The 17,077-nt window shown below is 44.8% G+C and overlaps 1 protein-coding gene across 1 annotated transcript; it reads left to right on the top strand.

Annotated features, from left to right (window-relative positions):
* The first annotated feature begins 14,066 nt into the window (after positions 1–14,066).
* On the top strand, positions 14,067–16,769 carry LOC306909458 (metalloproteinase inhibitor 3-like). Its single transcript, XM_079483167.1, has 5 exons — positions 14,067–14,369; positions 14,770–14,852; positions 15,070–15,172; positions 15,329–15,450; positions 15,928–16,769. Exons 1-5 carry the CDS (start codon positions 14,243–14,245, stop codon positions 16,096–16,098), a joined length of 606 nt encoding a protein of 201 aa, XP_079339293.1. The 5' UTR covers positions 14,067–14,242; the 3' UTR covers positions 16,099–16,769.
* Positions 16,770–17,077: the final 308 nt, after the last annotated feature.

Here is a 17,077-nt window from a genome sequence, read left to right as displayed (position 1 = left end):
GATCACTGTAAATGCAGAAAAAAAGCAGAATTAATCCTGACAATGAATCTTCACATTCAAATATCAAAAGACCCAAACAAGCAGAAATAAACTTTCTGCTGAACTTTCCCCAGGGAGAGAATCCCTCTACCCTTGAACATTTAAGGCAGACTATCGTTGATGAAATGAAGAAAGCTGAGAAGAATTTATAAGATGATGAAAAGTTCCACTATGTTTTGGTATTTGTCTGATTGTTTATGTTTATAAATTTATTGTTTAACATTTACTTTCATAATTTCTTCTAGACTGCTTCTCATTTACATACAGACATACTGCTGACAGCCTGGCATGTGAGCTTTAAAAGATTAGTTATGAGCGTGGGAATCACAAACAAAATTGTTTCTTGTGTCACTGACAATGCCAGCCATGTAAAAGCAGCTATTCGGAAAACTGAATGGAAGCATATATCATGCTTTGCCCACACGTTGAATCTGATTGTAAGGGAAAGTTTGAAACACATCCAGGGGACAGTGGCAAAAGTGAAGCCTTCCAACCCTGACACTTGATGAGTGGGACTTTAAATCCCTTTGAAGAAGTAACTGTAGAAATGAGTGCTGAAAGGTATGTAAAATTAATTTAACATATAACTGGTGAAATATTTTAAGTGTAATATCGTGTAAGTGACTAATTTTAACCAACCTGCTTTATACTTATGTGCTATACATCAAACAATTAATGTGATCTTAATTGGTTCTTGTGTCCTTTTATTAAAACAGATTTGTGACTGCATCCAATGTCATTTTGATGGTAAGGGGATTGCAAAAGTTGTCCAGCGATTGCGGGGTGCTGGGTCTAAACACGCCCCAGTTATGGCATTGATGGACTCACAAAAAACCGCTTCCACAACATAGAGCATTTTCGTCTGCTTTCCGAGGCTAGCCTGCTCGATCTCAGATTTAAACAATGGGCCTTTGCAGCAGATGAAGCATTCAAAAACATAAGTAAAGCTGTTGCAAAGGTTTTGTCCAGAACTTGTGAGCAAGCTCAAGCTGAGCGCACCTCTCCTGCTCCAGGCCCTCCCGTATCCGAACAGCAATCTTCAATCTGGGAGGATTTTGATGAAAGAGCTGATGCATCACAAACCCAACATCTACTTCAGTGGCAGAAATGAGAGGCTATCTTTCAGAAACCCTGATTCCAAGAGCAGAAGACCCAATGGCCTGGTGGAAAGCAAGGCAAGCAGTATATGAAGGGTTAATTGCTATTATAAAGGAGACTGTGCATAGTAGCTACATCTGTACCTTCAGAGAGAGTATTTTCAAAAACAGGCCAGCTTATCTCAGAAAGACGAAACAGACTGAGTCCTAACAAAGTTAGGCAGATTGTTTTTCTGAATGCAAACCTACCCTCATAAAGAAGGTCAAGCTGCTGACCATGTCTTTGTCACTTTTTAAAGCTATTTTGCACTTTTTTGTGATTGCACAATAACATTTGTCTTTTAATAATACAGGTATAATACCTGTTCAATTTAATGTGTTACATTAAGAGCTGACTACAATGTGTAAGTGCACTTTCTTTTGCAATTTTTCTTTGTTCAAATGTAAGAGCAATTTCCCCTGGACGCGTCCGAATCCTGGCAAGTACATGTCCAGGAGAAATGGCTCATATGGTCACCCTACATTAACTATAATTGTTACAGTACAGGTTATTCATAAACCATTCCCTTTCCTATGAAACATAGCATCTCAGTTATTGTGGTTCAACAGCCTTGAACAAGATCATAAAATAATATCAATTATAAAAATATAACCTAACAGAATCCCGACCAACACATTCTATTAAAAAACACAAATACATTCATATTTAAAAAATAGCTTACTTGAGTTATTTAAAAAACTAGCCTATATGTAGTTGAGCCAAACACGTCCTAATAGAGGGATAAGACAGTACTTAATCACAGTTTTTGATATTTTTACAAAATATTTGACTAACATGCTTATTGCGCTTTATTATGAGCTCATCAGTTGAACCGGTCAATAAATCGGACGTGTCCCCAAGACACAGCTCTCGGTTCAGTCAGTGTACTGATGACCCCAAAGACGATGCAACCGATTCTTGAGTCGAGAACCGTGAATCGAGAACCCCAAACCGGAAGTACCATAGCGGGCAATGGGAGGTCTACAGGGAGGCAAACAGGTCCATCTGTGCATGCCCGAACTGCACCCAAATGAGATGCACTGTGCGGGGGTGCATGCATTAATAGGCATCTTTAAATAGAGCAGCTACACCTCCACCTCTCTTAATTGCTATGCAGACACTCAAGAAAGTAAAGTTAGGAGCGGGGCTGTTTCATTGAAGACTTTTGCACTACAGCTGGTTTTCTAGCCATGTTTCATTTAAAAACATCAAATCCAAGTTGTTTTCATTGTTAATTAATTGATCAGTAATGATTAGTTTTTTAGTGAGTGAATGTTTAGAAATGCTAATTTGATGTCATATATTTTTGTCCCGAAATCTTAGTTTGAAGCCTCATAGGTTGCAGATTTGATGGGTTAGCTGTACGGCTTGAGATGGCCTTCAACTTTCTATCATGTAATAAAACAGAAAGAAAACTACAGGCACACTGGGTTCCCGTTTGTTCTGTAAACATTTGTCAATGTTGCTACTATCGTAGCGGGGACCCGACACTGGGAGCTGTTATCAGTTGTTTTTGGTTCACCAGCAGATGTAGGAGGGTTTTGGCCATGGCGATGAGGATGGTGAGTTTGGACCACAAGCTTTGGGTGTTGTAGGGCCCGCCGTTTAATGGTTGATGTCTGGGGCCTTTAAGTGAAAGAGTGGTTAGAGTTTTGTTCCAGCATACACTAGTTCCTCCATCTCCAAGTGGAGATGCTGGAGAGAGGGATAATGTGCCTGGTGAGAGCGGCTATGACTCCTGTGGCTGAATTACTGTATGTTTACCTGACTTCTTTGGCGGTTTCCCAGAAGGTCGTCTTTTTTTTGCTGAGTCTTGGAGCTGATCTATTTCATCACAGCTGGTCTGTAATGATCTTGATGCATAAGGCTCAGCCAGGATGTTGTCTGTGAGCAGTGCTTGTTTTGGCTGTGTGGCGTTATCAATGTCCTCGTAGGGTCAAGCACATGACGACTCGGAAACTGATGCGAAGTCCTTAGTAACTCATACTTTGTCTGGGAGTACCATTTTTTGGATTTGCACACTCTACTCAAGGATGCTGAAGGTTGATATTGTCCTTTAGTAGTCTTGCACCAAGTTTGTTTGGGTGGAGGCCATATGGTTTGAAAATTTGTCTGTGACCCTAGAAAAAAAGTTGTTGATGAAGTTGACTTCTTTTATACCACAAGTTCTTTGTAGCCATGTATTTAGCCCAAGCAATCGTGAAAACATGTTAGTTCCCACTGCTGGGAGTGGTCCACTGATGAACGACTGAACATTAAGATTTTGTAGCGTTTCAATGAGTTCACTGAAATCCTTTTTAGGAATTCTGACTGCTTTTTACGAAGATCTCTCTTCGATTGGCAGTCTAGTGCTTCTTTAGAATATACCGAAGTTCTGTTCACATCAGAGACGGTTGCTTAAGGAAAGCACCATGTAGTTGTATTCCTGGTATAGATGTTTCTGACAATAGAGTCACCCGTTATCAGACCGACGAGGGAAAGTTTGGATGGTCTGTGTTGCTCCCACTCAACTGTTATAAATATATAGAGACCGTATTTGTGCCCCGAATAATACCACAAAATAATAATTTTGGCAAAAGTCAGAGAAAAATTCGGATCGTGATTAAACCTGAAGACAGTGTAATAAACAACCAAAACCAATTCATAAAGTTCGGCCTACTTAATATTAGATCACTAAATTCAAAGGCTGTTATTATAAATGAAATGTTCACGGCCAACAATTTTTAGATACTTTGTCTAACAATACCTGGCTTAAACCAAATGATTATTTCGGTCTAAATTAGTGTACCCCACCAAGCTATTGTTATATGATTGAACCACGTCCGGTTGGTCGAGGTGGTGGTGTCGCAACAATCTTTAGAGACTTTCTTACTGTAACTCAGAGAACCGAGCATTAACTTAAATAATTTGAATGCTTGCGTTGAACATAATTGTTACAAACAGAAGTAAAAAAACGTCTCGGTTACGTCTGTAACCTCGGTTCCCTGATGGAGGGAAAGAGACGTTGTGAGAGACTGACTGGGGTTTGATCTTGAGAACCTACCTTCTCCGAGATAATTAATTATAAAACGCCAATGGCTTGGCGAATGGACGCGCACGCCAGTCTCCGCCCCGTGCATACGGGTATAAAGGAAGATGGCGGCGGTCATTCACTCACCCTTTGTACTGAGGAACCTGAGAGGGCACTCCCGTTCACTGCAGTGATTCGGTGCAGCGTTGTGGCATGAAGTCACAACGTCTCGTTCCCTCCATCAGGGAACGGAGGTTACAGACGTAACCGAGACGTTCCCCTTCAGTCGGTCTCTCGACGTTGTGAGAGACTGACTGGGGATCAATCTTAAACGCCACAGCGCTTGCACCGATATCACGACCTCTAGCGGAGCGACCCTGACTGGGCTAGCGAGTCACAAGAGTGCTACCGCGAGACGTAATCTTCCAGTCATATAGTATTGGTCATACTGAGAAGCCTCTACTGACGGCCTCACGGACAGTGGCGTTCGCTCGAGTAGCGAGGAGCTGTCCGGAGCTGAACACTGGGGAAACACTGCTCTCCTCTTAGAAGAGTGTGTTACGGAGGCCACATCCTACCCGGAGGGGAGGTACATGTGGAGACATGACATGGTCTCCCCGGCGGGGAGAACAACATGCGGAAAGGTGTTAGCCCGAATAGGGGACAATCCAGGTGGGATTACCACCGGCGGGGAGGTCACAGATTCACCAATCGGGAAATCCTGAGTGAGGAATTCAACACACGGGACGACCCAGTGGGGAGTCACTACGTATGGGGCACTAGTCCTAATACAGGGGTCTGCCTGAGCAGGGATGACTCTACCTATAACGGACCTGGTTCTAACAGACGGCTCCGCTCAGTCTGTTACCAAGTGCAATGCTTAGTGATGGATGGAATGCCTATACTTCGCCCGAGAGGGGAAAGTAGGTAGGCTACAATAGCGCACTAGTCTCACCTGGTGAGGGGAGAAGGCGCTTTCGCAGGCGTACGCCCAAACCAGGAGCCCACCCTAAACGTTGGCGGCGTTTAAGGGCATGTGCTGCAACTGGTTCCACGTGGAGATTGTAAAACCTCGTGAAGGTACTGGGCGTAGCCCAACCCGCAGTTCTACAATGTCTGCCAGAGAGGCGCCCTGCCAGTGCCCACGAGTGGAGTGGGCTCTCACTGCCAGCGAGCACGGCAATCCTGGGATTGGTACCCAGTGCGCCACCTCTGTTTGGAGACAGCCCCCCCCGGGTGCTGTCTCCCAGAACAGACAAAGAGCTGCTCAGAGCTTCTGCGGCTCTGTGTGCGGTCCAGACCGAGGCGCAGCGCGCGTACTGGACACAACACATAAAAAGGTTGGGTCTTCCTCTCCGGAGGGGAGCGCCTGCAGGTTCACCACCTGGTCCCGGAAGGGAGTAGTGGGAAGCTTGGGCACGTCGTCGGGACAGGATCTCAGGACCACATGAGAATTACCGATCCCGAGTTCCAGGCACCTTTGGGACACAGAGAATGCCTGTAGGTCCCCCACCCTCTTGAAGGAGGTGAGCGCCACAAAGAGTGCATCTTTCATCCAACTGAGGAAGATTGGCAATTCTAAGGGGCTCACCAGGGCCGTACCAAGGCCCTGTAGGACCACATTAGGGTCCCAAGAGGGTACGGAGCGCGGCCAAGGTGGATCCAGCCTTCTCGCGCTCCTGAGGAACCTGGTGACCAGGATGTGCTGACGGGGATACTTACCTGCGGGTCAGCCCTGATCCGATCAGGCAACTCCGCGGGTTCTCCTCCCGGGGAGAACACCAGGACAATTTGGCGCCACTATAAGCGTATAACCGCCTAGAGGCGGGGCTCTAGCCTGTAAGACAGTCTCCCGGACCGCTAACGGGCAAGCCCTCGTCCCGTCCAGGGGCCAGGCATGGAGGTTCCAGAGGCCTGCATTGGGGTGCCACAACGTGCCCTTCCCCTGCAACGGAAGGTCCTTCGTCAGGGGAATGGGCCAGGGGGGGCCGTCGTCAGATCTACCAGATCCGAGAGCCAGTTCTGGTTGGGGCAGTATGGCGCCACTCACCAGAACCTGATGCCCCTTTTCCCTGACCTTGCACAGGACCTGTGCAAGGAGGCTCACTGGGGGGGAAGGCGTACTTCCGCTTGTCCCGCGGCCAGCTGTGTGCTAGGGCATCCGTGCCGAGGGGACCCTCGGTCTGGGAATACCATAGCGGGTAATGGGTGGAGTCCGGGGAGGCAACAGGTCCACCTGTGCCTGCCGAACCGCTTCCCACATGAGCCGGGCTGCACGGGGATGGAGTCGCCACTCTCCGCGGGGAGTACACTGTCGAGAGAGCGCATCGGCTGTCTGGCTCAGGTTGCCCGGAAGAAACGTGGCCCGCAGGGATTTCACCTGCTGACTCCAAAGGAGGGGGCGTCGGGCGAGTTGTGATAACTGCGGTGAGTGTAGGCCGCCTTGCGATTGATGTACGCCACGGCAGTCGTGCTGTCCACCCGGACTAGCATGTGTTTGTCCTGCACGAGGGGCTGGAGCCTCCTCAGTGCCAGAAGGACTGCCCGCAACTCTAGGCAGTTGATATGCCAACGCAGTCGAGGACCCGTCCACCGACCCGATACTGCGTGCCCACTTGCACACCGCACCCCACCCTTGCAGGGAGGCGTCTGCCGTTACCACGGCACGCCTCGGAACCTGTCCGAGCGGAACCCCCGCTCTGAGAAAGGTCAAGTCTGACCAGGGTAAGAGAGTGCGAAGGCACTGAGGCGTTACCGTAATCCGCCTGGTGCTGGCGTGCCACGACGTCCATGGAACCCGACTCTGTAGCCAGTGCTGAAGCGGCCGCATGTGCATCAACCCGAGAGGGATTACCCCCGTTGAGGACACCATGTGCCCCAGGAGCCTCTGAAAATTATTCAGCGGCGTCAAGGGATTCTGACTGATCAACCTCAGACAGCGCAGCACTGGCTGTGCACGCTCGTTGGTGAGACGTGCTGACATACGGACAGAGTCTAGTTCCATACCGAGGTAAGAGGTGCTCTGCGCGGGGGAGAGCTTGCTCTTCTCCTGGTTGACCCGGAGGCCTAGACGGTCTAGGTGCCGAAGCACAAGGTCCCTGTGCGTGCACAACACATCTCGCGAGTGTGCCAAGACAAGCCAGTCGTCGAGATAGTTTAGCACTCGCACGCCTTGCTCCCTGACAGGAGCTAAGGCAGCCTCCACTAGTTTGGAAAAAACCCGTGGAGACAGGGCCAGACCGAATGGCAGGACCCTGTACTGAGTCGCCCTTCCCTCGAACGCGAACCGTAGGAACGGCCGGTGTCGGGGGAGAATAGAGACGTGAAAGTACGCGTCCTTCAGGTCGATTGCCACGAACCAATCCTGGTGACGTACCAAGCCCAGGATGCGTCTCTGCGTCAGCATTCTGAACGGCAGCCTGTGCAGGTGCTTGTTCAGGCGACGCAGATCCAAAATGGGGTTCGACCGCAACCCTTTGCCAGAAGGGCGGCGACCTCCTGCCGAAGCACGGAAGCACTCTCTCCTCGCACCGAGGTGTACAGAATGCCCCGAAACTTGGGGGGGCGCTTGGCGAATTGGATCGAGTAACCGAGACGGACTGTCCTCTCTATCCAGTGTGACGGGCTGGTGCGCTACCAAGCGCCCAAGAACCGCGACAACGGGACCGGAGGGACAATCTGCTTCACCGTGCCGGGGAAGGCTGGTTCGGTGGCTGACAGTACGGTCACCTCGCACAGGGGGGACCCCCCGGGAGGTTGACGGCTCTGTATGTTTACCTGCTTCAGGCGGCCTGACGCAATGTCCGGGGGAGATTGCGGTCGGCGGCCCGATCCATCCAATACACCGTCTGGACGAGAGTGTTGTGGAGGAAAACCCAGGGGAGATTTGTCTCTTTGAGAGTATGTGGGCGCCGGACCCTGAAAAGGGCCCAGACTCGATGGAACGCGGCAGGCAGCATCCTTCTCCGATCCGGCGTTGGAAAGGCCGGGATTCGGGCCCAGTAAAATCTCCCCCTGGTTCGTCCCGTCAGGGCCGCTTAAAGGACCTCTTGGCGGGCTGCTAACGGGGAACAGATGCCCTCTACCGCGGGGGTCTCTCTGGTGGGTCGTCCTCTGGGAGGTTCCTCAACCGGAGGGCCGCCGCGGGAGGGCAGGGCTGCTGGGAACCAGGCTGTGCCCGAGACCATGCCGACCTGTTGGCGGGCACGTTGCGGCGTGGCAGGATCTGTTCGATCGCCTCAGTCTGCTTCCAGACCGCGGAGAACTGCCGTCCTCCACGGTATCACCAAGCAGCCCTGCTTGCGAGATGGGCGCATCCAGAACGGGCGTTCTGGGCGCCGCTCACCTGCGCAAGACTAAGCCACAGATGCCTCTCTTGGACCACCATTGTGGACATCGACCGACCCAGGGCACGTGCCGTGGCCTTCGTCGCTCTTAGCGCGAGGTCTGTGGCAGTACGCAGCTCACTCATACGAGTTGGGTCGGACTTCCCGCCGTCCAAATCCTTCAGGACTTTCGCCTGAAAAACCCGGAGGACCGCCATGGCGTGGAGAGCGGAGGCGGTTCGTCCAGCAGCACTGCAAGCCTTCGACACGAGTGTCGAAGAAAGCTTACATGCTCTGGACGGGAGTCTAGGTCGAGCCCCCCAAGTGGCAGCTGTCTGCGGGCATAAGTGGCCCGCGACTGCACGCTCCACGGGGGGGACGTGAACATAGCCTCTAGCCGCCCCACCAACCAGGGAAGTCACAGCCACCGAGCCCTCCGGCCTGAAACGCGCCGAAAGGGGCGCATTCCAGGACTTGACGAGCTCGTCATGCACCTCCGGGAAGAATGGTAACGGAGCGGGGCGTGGCTTTTGACCACGCCCCCGAAACCGCGCATCTAGCCGCGAGCGTTCCGGGGAGGATGTTGTTACACCCTGCAACCCGATGCACGCGGCTGCCCGGGAAAGCATGGCCGACATCTCAGCGTCAGCTCGACTGCCTGACGACAGGAGATCAGAGGAGTCTTCCGCATCCGATGCCAGCAGGCAGCTGTCCGACGCAGCGACAGAGATAGCGTCATCATCCGTATGCGAAGTCTTACCACTATGAGACGGCCGTCTGCCGCTCGTAGGGGACGAACCAGGTGAGCGTGAAGGGGTATAGATGGTCCGCGAGCGCGAAACTGACGGAGCAACATCTATCGGCGTCCCTAAATCACCCCCGCCGCTCGCCAAAGCGGTCAACCTCGCCGAAACGGCAGCTGAACACGCCTGGGAAACAGACGGGGTGGTGGCAGCGCTCAAAAGCACGTAGCCACCGTGACCGCAACACCCTGATTGCTATGTCCGCACGCACGGGACATACCGCATCAGTGAAACCTGCCTCAGCATGCTTGAGCCCCAAGCAAGTGACACAGGAATCATGGCCGTCAGACTCCGGGATGAGTCTGTCGCACCCAAGGATACAGCTACGAGACATGCTCGTAGCCGGAGGGACTTACCTCTTAAGGTCTGATGCCTTCTGCCGAAACGCCCAGGGGAAGTCCACCGAAAGGAGAAGTCCGCTGCTCCGCGTCATAAATCCAGCAGGTTAAAAGTTTTCTCGAAGTCGAGTATCGCGTGTAGCATCAGCAAACACACAGGTTCCGAAGAACAAAGGATGAGTGAATGACCGCCGCCATCTTCCTTTATACCCGTATGCACGGGGCGGAGACTGGCGTGCGCGTCCATTCGCCAAGCCATTGGCGTTTTATAATTAATTATCTCGGAGAAGGTAGGTTCTCAAGATCAAACCCCAGTCAGTCTCTCACAACGTCGAGAGACCGACTGAAGGGGAACATTGCTTTATTTTACATTGGCTACTGTGTATAGATCCCCTGGTCCTTACGCTGATTTTCTGAATGAGTTTGCAGACTTCTTATCCGACCTATTGGTTAACGTTGATAAACTATTAATTGTCAGAGATTTTAATATCCACGTAGATAGCGCTAACAATGCATTAGCAGTGGCGTTTACAGAACTACTACACTCCTTTGGAGTAATACAACACATTAATGGACCCACTCATCGGTTTAATCATACACTAGACTTGATTATATCTCACAGAGCCGATCTAAACAACATAGATATTTTATCTTAAAGCGACGATGTCACCGATCACTATCTTGTAACATGTACACTGCGCACTGCAGGAATCAGCCGTTTAACTCGTTATCAATGGATTAGATCAATTACCTCGACAACTTAAGATACCTTCGCAAAGAGCTTGCCAGATCTGACTCTTTAATAACCATTCCAATAAATACAGAATCCCTCGATGACATGACCAGCAAATTGGGCACTATTTTCTCTAATACTTTAGAAGTTGTCGCACCTATGAAGTAAAAAAAAAGAATGAGAAATATATAGCACCACTTGCGCCCTTTTCACCAATAAAACAGGAATATTTAATAAAACGTATTGCAACATCTAAACCTACAACTTGCTTATTATACCCCATACCAACTAAATTATTAAAAGAGTTACTACTTGTTGAAATTGAGCCCATTTATAACATTATCAACTCGTCAATTAATCTAGGCCATGTCCCAGGACCCTTTAAGATGGCCGTCATTAAGCCTCTTATCAAGAAACCGAACTTAGACCCCAATGAACTAGGAAACTATAGACTGATTTCAAATCTCCCTTACCTGTCTAAAATACTAGAAAAAAGAGTCTCCACTCAGTTATGCTCTTTCTTACAAAATAATGACATACACAAAAATTTCAGTCTTTAGACCACATCATAGTACTGAAACTGTGCTCGTTAAAATTACAAACTAACTGCTTATAGCATCAGATAAAGGTAACAGCTCACTATAGTCCTGCTTGACCTTAGTGCTGCGTTGGATACTGTAGACCTAAACATACTTCTAGATCGCTTGCACGATTGTACCGGTATTGAGGGACAGGCACTACAATGGTTCAGATCTTACTTATCATACAGACATCAGTTTGTGCATTTAAATGGGGAATCATCAAATCTAACGCAAGTAGATTATGGATTACCTCAGGGATCGGTTCTAGGACCCTTGCTATTCTCCATATACATGCTGCCCCTGCATTATAAAAAAACATGGAATTAGCTTCCACTGCTATGCAGATGATATTTAGCTATATATCTCATCAAGACCAGATGATTCCTCCCAGCTATCCCAATTGGCAGAGTGCATCAAAGACACAACTTGTAATTTCCTAAATATTACTTATCGGACCAAAGACACGTAAACCGAATATTTCGGATTATAGCCTGTTTTCCTTTAGCTCAGTTGTAAGAGCATTGCGTAAACAATGCAAGTTTGTGGGTTCCATCCCAGGGGATTGCAGAGACCTATGTAAAATGTATAGGATAATGCTTTGGATAAAAGCGTCTGCCAAATGCCTAAATGTAAATGCAAATTGAAGGATGTACTGTTACTCCAACAAATGCAGTAAAATATCTAGGCGTTATATTAGACAGCAACCTCTAATTTAGGAATCACTTCTCAAATGTCACCCTTTCCACATTAGAAATGTTGCCAAATTACGAAATATTCTATGTGTTGCTGACGCAGAGAAGCTTATTCAAGACTTGACAACTGTAATGCTCTACTTATGGTTGTCCTGCATCATCAATAAGCAAACTACAGTTAGTTCAGAATGCAGCTGCCAGAGTTCTAACTCCAGAAATTACGATCACATAACCCCAATGTTATCAACCCATTCACTGGCTTAAGTATCTATTAAGTATCCTATTGACTTTAAAGTTATTTTAATCACTTATTAAGCCTTAAACTTATTGTATGAATACCATGTACTGTGCTGTGTTTTACCTTTTTTGAGAAGTTAGTTGTGGTCCCTGTTTTTCCCCATTGTGGGTTTTTGTTTATTCATTAAAGGACTTTGTGATACCCCGCATTGCTGCCTGCGCTTGGGTTCTTCCCTTACCTGTTCCTGACAAATTCTGTAGGATGATTTTAAGAATGACTTTTGCTGGGTTTTCACAAGCAGGTTCACATTTTGTAATGAACAACGTTTTAATTAGGAAACTATTTAAAGGTTGAAGTAGCTCTGGTATGAAAGTGAAAAGCTGACAATGGCATGGAAAGGCTAATTTATTTAGTAACTCTGTTTTCTGTCTATTTTTGTTTTTATATAGCATTTTAATTGTTACATTACATTTGCTGTTTGTTTTATCATGTCAGTTTTATTTACAATTATTAATTATTAGACTTCATTTATAAAATAAATGGCCTGATAAAAGATCATATCTTTTATACAGAGTATCCAACTGGGTGAAATTGATTATTTATTTTCAAAAAACATATTGTCCAGATCTCCGTTTGGAAGATATCAAATCCAAAAATCCTCTTGGAACTTTAAAAGAATACCTCTGTGCTAGTGAGTTCAGTTCAATGTTGTTCCTTGTGACTTGATATATTCATATTTTCCACTGCTCTAATTCTCTTCACACCACTGTACGCAAAAGCAAGCTGAGAGCCGAAGTGAAACAAAACAATCACTAGTAAACATCCTCCGAAAATGGTGGCGCCGCCCCAGCATGCAACGTGCCTTGACATCGATTGACGAGATCTATTTGTCAAGACGTCTGCATATGTGGAGCTTTGTTATTAATGCAGTTAACGTAATGTGACGCTGGAACAATACCATACAGTTTCTCAGCCACTGTAAAGTTTTTACACCTCATCAAAACAATATATACAATTGTTAACCTCTGAATAAAGCTTCACATCCATGAAGGCATACTTAAGAAAGCGATCATGACGCTACTTTCATTTAGATTTTAAATTTCTTGGGAGATTTCAGGAAATGTGAGCTCCAGGCAATCACCTGGCGCTAAGCGCTCATGCACCCACCCAACTCAACCTCACCCGGGCAAGTACTTCTAAATCGCACAGCTTTGTAGCGATTAAACATGAGATATAATACATTTTGTGTATATCTTACAGGCAATCTGTGCTCTTATAAATCTGTTATTTGTTTTAACTGATGGCAAAGATAAGTATAATTTTCTATTTTTTATGTAATGTTTTACTTGAGCGCTGCTAAATGATTTGCTTGTTATATTTCCTTCCGTGCAAACTTATTACAGTTTATAATAAAGCATTGTGCTTTGCATCATACAGTATTTCATTTTACTCCGAAAGATTCAAAATCAGAGCATTAAGAATCCCATATTAATATTTAAAAAACATTATTCTGTATGTGGCATTAGATGAACTCAAAGTCTTGCACAAGAAGTGACGGACAGAACTCGTATCAACTGCTTATCAATTGAAGGCCGAAAAACTAAAATGTTGATAAATAATGACCCAGCAGCTGGTTGTCTAACATTTATTAGAGGAATTTTTGTCTTGTGATTTCCCTTTGAATTATAAAGTGTCTTAAAATCAATGTGATTTAATACTGATAATTATTATTACATTATCCAAAAATAAACAATTGTAGGAATAAAATGAAGTAAGAGTAATACAACTGTTGTTATCACTTCATATTTATTGGTAGAAATAGAGTCATTCTTTAGACTATTAATCCTGTGTTTTTAGGTCCTTTGCTTTTACATGTAGACTAAAGTGTGCTTCTGTGAAATTGTGACTAGAAAAGTGAATAGAAATGTGTAAAACAAATTGATGCTGACCATACCTTTATACATTTTTTTTATTTTCAATTTTGATAAAAACCAAGCATTTTAAGGTTGTAAAAGAAAACACTTTATTTTCTGTCACATGTGTTTTGACTATACTTCTATAATCTTTAGACAAATATATTTTCTCCTCTGCAGTTGGCCAATCGTGGACAGACCGAGGGGCGTTTGCACGGGGCCCAAACTAGAAATTAGACAGGGGCCGAATGCCTAGCGGCAGTATTTTATCTTTTAATATGCAGGACTAACTAATAAACACACAAGAATGTGGGAGGAGTTTGTTTGGTAGGAGGGGCAGATCCCGCCCTCAGACATGTGAACTATAAAGTGCATCCACTTCCATTGAGAGAAAAGGAGAAATTCAATCACAATCCTTTGACTTTTGCTGTACATGATGGGCTTCACACTGTTGGGTGTTGTGCTGATCTTCTTGTCTGTCGGGCTGAATATACAGACAGCAGAGAGCTGCCGCTGTATCCCACGTCACCCTCAAGATCAATTCTGCACTTCTGAAACAGGTACGTCAAATCTAACATCTACATTATTTCCAAAACTTTCCAAATATATTTTTTGTGTGAAATTTTCTAAACTGCAGAACACATTTATCTGATGGAAACGCTTTATTTCAGTTGATTTGTCATTTATCTATAAATCATGAGAATATTTAATACCAGTATTTCATTTCCAAACAAGCAAGTGTAGAAGTGCTATTGACAGTTTGTGCTGGAAATGTTCATGATTCAGAAGCAAACATCAATGTCCACTGTTGAATGTTGTAAGGGGACAATAATAGTGAAATATCTCATATTAACAATATATTAGTGAGTGTGTGAAAACTCCACAGCGCTGAATAGTCGTGTTCAGGATGTTTAAATAAAACAGCATTTCTAACATTTATTCCTCTTTATTTTCCATCAGTGATTTTAGCTGACGTAACTGGAAAGAGTGGTCCTGTTAAGGGTCAACACAACGTATTTCGGTATGAAATCAAAAACATCAAGGTGAGCGAATCTACTTGCACTTTCAAGCGTCCATATTTCTCAAATGAATCAGAATCCATTAAATTGAATGCAAGATAATGTTAGTCTTTCATCTTCAGAATATTTATCTTGAAAAATGAAAAAGAAGGAGAATCACAAATGTCAAGTTTGCAGAATATTCACAATAAAATACTAACAATATAAAATGTTTGCATCATAATGTAAATTCCTCTTTCAGGTATTGAGAGGTTCTAACAATGCAATGCACATTAAATACGTCAACACAAATCCACAATCACCGTGTCGCATCACACTGCATAAGGGGCGATACGTGCTTTCAGGTAAACCTCTGCGTCTCACATTGAATCTAAACGTGCCATAAAAAAACGTGACAATGTTTTATTTCATAATTAGTGGTACTTGTGAGGCAAAGCATATGAGTGTAAATAATTATTTGTCGTAAACTTGAATTTTACCATTTCCACTTTTTTTTAAAGGACACCAGGTTAAATATGGGATCGATGTGATACTGTGTGACCTTGTCCATCGATGGGATGATCTCTCCTTAACGGAACAAGAAAACTTCAAACAAACGTATAAGATGGGCTGCAACTGCACGGTAATGATATTCATCATACAAAACCTTACAAAATTTGACTTTGATATTCAAAATTTTCTAACAAAATGGCCTAGTTTCAAGAATAAGCCAACCTCTGCCATGCAGGCATTAAAGAGAAAGCATTTAGCTTTGTTTAATTCAGTAAGTTCACCCAAAGATAAAACTTCTGTCATTATTTGGTCGGTTCTGCTGTTCTAAAACTGCACTACTCGTTTTTTTATCGGAAACACAAAAGTCATAATGTTACTGAAAAACTTCTTTTGAAGAACACAAATGAAAGTGAACAAGGACCGAGGCTTTCAGTCTCTAAATGTTACTTTGCATCTCTTGGAGCAACATGAGGATGAAGAAAATATAACTGAATATAAACTGTATGGTCTTGCTGAACTATTCCTTTAACAGCAGTCAAACACAAAACTCATGTCAATGTCAAACTGTATGTCAGTTCAAACTCATGTCAATCTGTCATCTCCACAGATCTCTACGTGTTCTGGCAGTCCATGTTGTCCCCAATATGATCATGAATGTATGTGGGATACCCATTCTCCTCACTTTCTGGAGTACGCCTGTCTGGCGGACAGCGACGGCATCTGTTACTGGTACTGGCCAGCTTCAAGAGTTGATGATGATGCAATGTGCACTGCCTAAAACAACAGCATGTTCTCATTCTTAATAAAGATATTTAGAGAATCGTTGTTCTTTCTAAAACTAATTCAGCTTCAAGAGTGCTTTTCTTAATCATTTTAACACTGCTGTTTTAACTCTGAGAGAGGAAAGATCCCATTCTTCCCCCACTGACTGTTTCAATAGACAAATTAAACACCTTTGAATGCAAAAATAAACATGTTTCTATTTGATTGTAATTGAAAAGCATGCTTGCTTTGTAAAAACTGTATATTTTTCAGTACCTTTGAATTCAATAAAAATGCATATTGAGCAACATGTCTTAAAGCATTATGTGAAAATGACAACGTTAAAAAACATCATAATGTTTAATAAGCTGCTGACGTAAATCCTTCATATTATCATCTACACTTATGAATTCTATGGATGATTTTAACGTGTATTTACTCTTCATCATATTATTGTTCACTTTGAGAATAGTTTCAGACTAGTTCAGATATCTGTTGATGGCAGAGGAAAATGTCTCTGCTTTTCAAATTTTCACAATTGTAACTCACACTCACACTATTAGATGAGAAAGTGACGTGTTGGGCTAAAATATACACATCATTTTAATAATGCCAAAATGGAATCTTCTTATTTTTGTGGGGTCGTACTTCTATGTCTGATCATGACTACAATAAAGGCAACAAGTTAACATAAGACCCATTTTATGTGTTAAAAAGCAGATTTCCAAGTGAACAAAGAGCATTAAGCCCCAAGAGTTTATAATAAATTAAAATGTGCAAAATATTTTGTGTACATGTGAAGTATAACCCCATTGATATTTAGTATTTTTCCGGGTGATAAGTAACGGGAAATTGTTCAACTATGGGTTTTGTTCACAGGGATACACATATGAGGTAATACATACTCCCTTAGTCCTTTATCACAATGGATAAGACCAAAGAACACGGCTGTGATGTGCGGCAAAAGGTTGACAAGCTTTACAATATAGGAAGTA

This window comes from Barbatula barbatula, assembly GCF_947034865.1.
Source record: "Barbatula barbatula genome assembly, chromosome: 20".
NCBI classification, from domain to species: domain Eukaryota; kingdom Metazoa; phylum Chordata; class Actinopteri; order Cypriniformes; family Nemacheilidae; genus Barbatula; species Barbatula barbatula.
The sequence above is the reverse complement of the archived record's forward strand: the minus strand, read 5'-3'. Positions and strand labels throughout refer to the sequence as shown.